The 7,504-nt window shown below is 54.1% G+C and overlaps 1 protein-coding gene across 2 annotated transcripts in view; it reads right to left on the reverse strand.

The window, feature by feature from the left end:
* The window catches only part of ROBO3 (roundabout guidance receptor 3), a 237,845-nt gene extending 231,418 nt beyond the window's left edge, over nucleotides 1-6,427 (reverse strand). For both annotated transcript variants that reach the window (XM_075122174.1, XM_048827595.2), the window contains exon 1: nucleotides 6,262-6,427. In XM_075122174.1, the coding sequence (XP_074978275.1) occupies nucleotides 6,262-6,412 (151 nt within the window). In that variant the 5' untranslated portion in view covers nucleotides 6,413-6,427. The remainder of the gene's footprint in view (nucleotides 1-6,261) is intronic.
* Nucleotides 6,428-7,504: the final 1,077 nt, after the last annotated feature.

The raw sequence follows: 7,504 nt of genomic DNA on the forward strand, positions 1-7,504 counted from the left end.
GGCCTACATTCTTTGTTCCAATACATTTATATTTAGCCATATTAAAACACAGACTGTTGGCTTGCACCCAGATTCCCAAGGGATCCAGATCATGCTGTCTCAGTGACCGGTCCTCTTCATTATTTACCACTCCCCCAATTTTTGTGCCATCTGCAAACTTTATCAGTGATGATTTTATGTTTTCTTCCAGCTCATTAATAAAAACGTTAAATAGCGTAGGGCCAAGAATCGATCCCTGCAAAACCCCACTAGAAACACACCCATTCAATGATTCCCCATTTACAGTTAAATTTTGAGACCTATCAGTTAGGCAGGTTTTAATCCATCTAATGTGTGCCATGTTAATTTTATATTGTTCTAGTTTTATTAATCAAAATGTTATGCAGTATCAAGTCAGAAGTCTATGTATATTACATCAACACTATTACCTTTATCAACCTAACTTGTAATCTCATTAGAAAAAGATATCAACTTAGTTTGACACAATCTATTTTCCATAAACCCATGTTGATTGGCATCAATTACATAACCCTTCTTTAATTCTTTATTAAGCAAGTCCCATATCAACTGCTCCATTATCTTGCCCAGGATCCATATCAGGCTGACAGGCCTAGAATTATCTGAGTCATCCTGTTTACCCTTTTTAAATATTGACACAACATTAGCTTTCCTCCACTCTTCTGGAACTTGTCCAGCGTTCCAGGACTTATTAGAAGTCAACATGAATGGTCCAGCAAGTTCCTCAGACAACTTATTTTTTAAAACTCTTGGATGCAAGTTATCTTTAGTAGCTGCTGTTCAACAGTCTCCTGAGATAGGAGTGGAATGGAATGATTGTTATCATATGATATGACATCATCATCTGTTTTTTCCACAAATATTTATTGAACACTTCTGCTTTTTCTGAATTATTACTGGTAATTCTACATTTCCAACTAGTAATGGACCAATACCATTGTTAGGACTCTTTTTGTTCCTAACATATTTTAAAAGCTCCTTCTTATTGTCCATAACTCTGCTGGCCATAGAGTTCTGCTTCTGTCCCTTTGCTTCCTTTATCAATTTTCTACAATTCCCAACTTCTGATTTATATTTATTACTATCAACTTCTCCTTTCTTCCATTTATTTTGTGAGTTTTTGCTTTAAATTTCCCCTCTAAACCAGGTCAGCTTTTTAACCAGTCTGGCCTTCTTCCTTGATTGTTGGATTGTGGCTTTTTGAACCTCTTGTAAATCGTTCTTAAACAATTCCTGATTAAACTAAACTCAAATGTGTTCACACAGGGGTTTGCACTGATTTAATTAAACCAGTTTAAACTCACACCTTAAGTACATCTAGTGCAACTTCCCCAGGTAGACAAGGCCTCAGCTAATGTGACCCTTGGCCCATTTGGACTGGTGGCAGGAGCCATTTCCTCCCTGTTTTAGGAATTGCAGGTCTTACTCAGTTTGCTGTGGCATGTCCCCAAGGGGAGCCCAGCATGAGCCCAACAGAGGGACTGCTGGGAATTTGGCTCTGCAGGAGCCGGACCAGGTCTGCAAAGGGTCTTGATGCAGTTCCTCTTCCTTCCCTAAGGATAATGGTTTCCACAGACAGCTCCCAGCTCTGTTATTCCGACTGTCCAGAAAAGCTGCCAAACCATCCTAATAAATAGCTTATGTGAATGGTGAAGCCAGAGCAGAAGGAAAGTGCGGGTGTTAATAAAGCCCCCGCATTCCCCACATGCACCACACAACCTCCATGCATAAAGCTTTGCCAGCCCTTTGGAGCAGCTTCCCTGTTCCTCTGCAGGAATAGAAGCAGCTCATTAGGAGGCTGCAGGGCTGACTGGCAGCACTGATGCCCCTTGTATTGTACCAGACCCTTTTTAGTCACAGTCCTTCTGCCTTCCCCTCACATGGAGCCCCTCTCCCCCAGCAGACACAGGCCAGAGGCAGGAGCAGCAGTACGCCTGGAGTTTACAAGGGCAACGTCCCAGACCCCTCTACAGCTACAGGGCAGGTTCCCCTAGAGATCTACAGGCCCTGCCCCATGCTGGAGCGTCAGACTTTTGCAAATAGTACCCAAGGATCCCCCAGGGGTCCTTAAGAATGAGCCTGGGATTATGATAATTGCATCAAGATAACAAACCCGTTTTGGTCCTTAAAGACATTAACTGCATCGCAGAAACAGCACAGTCAAGCAGCTGGGCAGGGGCAGCTCGGGGAGGTCATCTGGGATTGTGGGAGAAAGCCACGGGCTGTGTCACCGCTGAAAGGCCATCAGTGAAACAGCTGACAGTGTAAATCTCAACGCTAGTATCCCTGGGCTACAGCGTTAACACCCTGCCAAACTGAAAGGGATGGGTCTAGTCACACTGCTAACACCTGTTGTTTCTGGCTGCTGCTGACTCAGGCAGGTCACACTGCATTGCTTAGCCCTGGTCTACACTAGGACTTTAGGTTGAATTTAGCAGCGTTAAATCGATGTAAACCTGCACCCGTCCACACGATGAAGCCCTTTTTTTCGACTTAAAGGGCTCTTAAAATCGATTTCCTTACTCTACCCCTGACAAGTGGATTAGAGCTTAAATCGGCATTGCCGGGTCGAATTTGGGGTACTGTGGACACAATTCGACGGTATTGGCCTCCGGGAGCTATCCCAGAGTGCTCCATTGTGACCGCTCTGGACAGCACTCTCAACTCAGATGCACTGGCCAGGTAGACAGGAAAAGAACCGCGAACTTTTGAATCTCATTTCCAGAGACTGCAGGAACTGTGGGATAGCTACCCACAGTGCAGCACTCCGGAAGCTGACGCTTGCCTCGGTACTGTGGAAGCACTCTGCCGAGTTAATGCACTTAGAGCATTTTCTGTGGGGACACACACACTCAAATATATAAAACCGATTTCTAAAAAACCGACTTCTATAAATTCGACCTAATTTCATAGTGTAGACATACCCTTAGAGCTGGTTTCCAGAGCCTCAGCTGGTGTAGATCACCACAGCACCACTGAAGTCAATGTGCTGATTTACGCTCACCGACACCGAGGATCAGGTCTATGGGGTTTTGAGGAAAACGATTAGTCAGAATCTGGAGCGCTGTGTTGGGGCCAGAAGTGGAATCAGTGACAAACTCAGCAGCTGTAGAATACCCAGGTTGGCCTGTGACCCTAGACTCATCGGTCCGATATGGCTGGATGCTCACACTGAGGGAGAAGATGGATACAGGGCCCAGTGTACATCTCCACAGTAATGAGTGAAAGGGGAAAGGGCTTTCTGAGCAGCATGTGCAGGGCAGGGACCGTGTGCAAGCAGGAGCGGTGACCATTCTCCTCTAATGTCCAAATGCTGTCTAGTGGTGCATCCAATGAGAAAAACCCTCCAACTGCTATTATTCCCCTGCCTCTGATCGGCCAGGCCGGGTACAATTCCCCCTTTACCTGCATCCCCATCACTGTAATCTCTCCCCAAAGTCAGCTTTCCAGTGGCACAAGAATGCACTTGAAAAGCATCAAAGTTCTGAGTAGGATCTACACGTCTGGCCTGTTTGCACCTACTGTGGTACAATGGGCAATGAAGTGGATGGCGGTCACGCAGTATTTACCAGCTGGTACTTACATGGCCATGAAGGGTGACACCCTGCTCCTTGTCCAGAGCAGTTAAAGCCTTTCCAGTAAGAGCTGGGGCTTTCTAGGAGGCTGGCTCCCCGTGAGAAGCACCAGTGCAAACTGACAGCTTCTTTCCAGAAGGGGAAGAATTCCTCCTCTCTCCGCCCCCACTTAATTCCTTCCAGTAAATGGATAAATCGCTGCGGAGCTGGATGCTGGGGCTGCAGCATTTCGGCTCCTGCTGGGCAGCACAGCTGTCCCAGCTCCTGTGAGCCAGGGAGTCGCTATTTCAAAAGCCACGTGAATGCACCACATTGAGAAGCACTGTGTGTTATTTACATTGACAGGGTCTCTCGCTATCTAGATGGGGGGAGGGGGAGCAGAGGGGCAGGGATAATGCCTCCATGTCACAGCTGGGATGGGCAGGGAACATAAAGTCTTTGGAGCTTGCCACAGAGAGCTGAAAGACCTTCAGTGTGGCTGAGAGCCTCCAGATCATGAGGAACACCATCATCTCCCCCCACTGCTGCCCCAGAGCACAAGGGCTTTATGGAATATACACCAAACAGAGGAGGAAGAACTGGGAGTCAAACCTGTCAGGTCCAGGGACATGTGATTTATATCAGGCCAGGGTTCCTGGTCCTTTCCTGGGCAAAGGATCCCCATATTCAGCCCAGTTCAGCTCTGAATGAGAGCCCAATGCCCTGGAGAGCCAGTGCTTACTGGGCAGGTGAGCGATCCACCAGGGATGGGACTGGGACAGTGCAGGGCCAGGAGGTCAGGGGCAGCCCTGAAAGGCTTTACAGGAGCAGTGCCGAGCACTCGCCTACCTGGAGCTATGCTGCCGGGTCCAGGCCATGGGGGCAGTGCATGAGGGCTATTTTTAAACAGAGGTGAAATCACTTCCAAGCAGCAGGAAGGCGAGCATAGATGGGTAGCGACCCCCAGAGCACTCAGGCATCCTGGGCTGTAAGCAACTCACCTGGACATAGTTAATTTCCATGGGAACAATGAATCGGGTTTTATCGTGGGCATGGGTCATGCCAGGAGGTTGGCCAAGACATCTGTATGTCATAGGTAGAAGACCAATTTAACAGTCACCGTTGATCTGTCCCTGGACCGATATTCAACAAATCTTGGTCTGGATTTGCAAAATCCAAAAGGGGCGATGGAAGGCATTTACACACCACCTGTCAGCGTAGCATCGAGGTTCCGGGCAGCGCGGAGCGTCAGCACCCCGGCTCCGCTCGCCTCTAGTCACTACTCTGGCGCGCAGCGCATTCGAGTTGCAAAGTTATACAAACCAGAAGGGAAAATCGGGCGCAAGTGATTTACCAGCGGTGGCTACCAGAGGGCGCTGGCTGTCCGTATCACCCTCTGTTCAGGGACCAAATGCAATTTATCCGCCCCGCCAGACACTCCCCTCCGAGAGACTCTCTCGGCGCCCCACTCCCCGAGCGCACCCATTTCCTAAACACGCCCCTACAATGAATGGCACAACAAAGCACCCCTGGCATGGCCGGGACGGCTCCGCTTCCGCCTGGAGAGCCCCCCTCCCCCAGGGATGCTCCCTTCTGGGCTTTGGGGTCATCCAGGGGTAACATGTTAATTAGGCGCCTAAGTGACCCAGCGCGGAAGTCCCATTTTCAAACGGGACTGCGTTGAACTGGAAAGTGCCTGAAATCGCATTGGAAAACGGGACTTAGGCGCCCGAGTCCTTTGGGTGCTCCCCAGCCTTGTCGGCGGGATCTGCGGGGGCAGAGTCCGGGGGGGGGGTTAGGATCCCAATGAGAAGAGAAACCGAGAGATACACGCAGTTAGGAGAGACAAGCAGACAGGGGGACAGACACCCCCTCCTTCCCGACGCACGCGCGCGCCGCTTGTCCCGGGACAGCCCGCCCCCTCCCTCCAGACAGACGGGCGCGCTGCTTGTCCCGGGACAGCCCCCCTCCCTCCCTCCAGACACACGCGCGCGCTGCTTGTCCCGGGACAGCCCCCCCTCCCTCCCTCCGTCCAGACACACGCGCGCGCTGCTTGTCCCGGGACAGCCCCCCCCTCCGTCCCTCCCTCCAGACACACGCGCGCTGCTTGTCCCGGGACAACTCCCCCCTCCCTCCAGACACGCTCGCGCTGCTTGTCCCGGGACAGCCCCCCTCCCTCCAGACACGCGCGCGCCCTGCTTGTCCCGGGACAGCCCCCCCTCCCTCCACACACGCACATGCGCGCTGCTTGTCCCGGGACAGCCCCCCCTCCCTCCAGACACACGCGCGCTGCTTGTCCCGGGACAACTCCCCCCTCCCTCCAGACACGCTCGCGCTGCTTGTCCCGGGACAGCCCCCCTCCCTCCAGACACGCGCGCGCCCTGCTTGTCCCGGGACAGCCCCCCCCTCCCTCCACACACGCACATGCGCGCTGCTTGTCCCGGGACAGCCCCCCTCCCTCCAGACACGCACGTGCGCGCTGCTTGTCCCGGGACAGCCCCCCCCAGACACGCGCGCGCGCGCCGCTTGTCCCGGGACAACTCCCCCCTCCCTCCACACGCGCGCGCCGCTTGTCCCGGGACAGCGTCGCCGCCCCGCACTTGACCTCGGCCCCGGCCCCGCGGCTGCTTCTAGCGCCGGGCTCCCGCCCCGCCCAGCCCAGCCCGGCCCGGCCCGGCCCGGCTCCTACCGTTGGCGCGGCCGAGCGTGGCCAGGTCCGGCGCGGGCAGCGAGCCGTTCAGGCCGAGCCGCAGCAGCTCGGAGGAGTTGCCCACGTCCCCCGCCAGCGAGTCCGCGAACAGGTTCATCTGCAGCAGCGTCTTGAGCAGGTAGCGCAGCATGGCGGCGGCGGCGGGGGGGGGGCCCGGAGCCGGGGGGGGCCGGAGCCGGGGGGGCTCGGGGGGGGGCCGGGGGGAGCCGGGGCCCGGGAGCTGCCTGGCGCGGCGCGAGCGTCCAGCGCGCTCTGAGCTGCCGGCGCTGCCGCCTCCTTGCACCGGCCGCGCGGGGCTCCCGGGCGGGGCGGGGGGGGGGGCGCGGAAAGCAGGTGCGGGCGCCAATAAATGTTTAATTGCCGGATTAATAACCCCCCCGGGGGGCGGGGCGGCCCGGCGCCAGCCCCTGCGCGCTGCAGAGCGGGGGCTGCCCACGGAGAGCCGCTTCTCCCCCCCCACCCCCCCCGGGGCTCTCCGCGAGGCCGCGTGCTGCAGTAGAGCCCCCGGGGCTGGGGCGCACCCTGCCCGCCCCCGCAGAGACGGGCCTGGCAACGTGCAACCCCCCCCGGGGGAGATGCTCTTGGGCTGGTGGGACCCAAGCGAAACAAGGTGGCAGCAGGGCCGGGAGAGGAGTCGGCACTGCCATGTGCATTGGCCAAAGCCGACAGTCTCCGTGCAAAAGGATAAATGGACACAAATCAGACATGGGGAATGGTAACATACAAAAGCCCCTGGGAGAACATTTCAATCTTCCTGGACACTCTGTAACAGAGGTGACAGGAGCTAAACTTGAAACAAACAAAAGAAAACCTTGGGAAACAGACTTCAAAGAGAAACAGCAGATTTGCAAATTTTACACCATTAATCTGGGCTTGAATAGGGACGGGGAGTGGCTGGCTCATTACAGAAGCCGCTTGGCCTCTCCTGGATTGACACCTCCGCATCTATTGTTGGGAGTGGACCACATCCACCCGGATCAAATTGGCCCTGTCTCGACACTGGTTCTCCACTTATGCGGTAACTCCCTTTCCTCCCCCTGCCAGTATATCTATGTCTGCATCTGTAACTTTCACTCCATGCATCTGAAGAAGTGAGATTTTTACCCACAAAAGCTTATGCTCAAATAAATCTGTTAGTCTTTAAGGTGCCACCGGGCTCCTTGTTGTTTTTGTGGATACAGACTAACACGGCTGCCCCCTGATGCTTTAACTAGGTCAGTTT

This window comes from Caretta caretta, chromosome 22 (genome assembly GCF_965140235.1).
Source record: "Caretta caretta isolate rCarCar2 chromosome 22, rCarCar1.hap1, whole genome shotgun sequence".
Classification (NCBI taxonomy): domain Eukaryota; kingdom Metazoa; phylum Chordata; order Testudines; family Cheloniidae; genus Caretta; species Caretta caretta.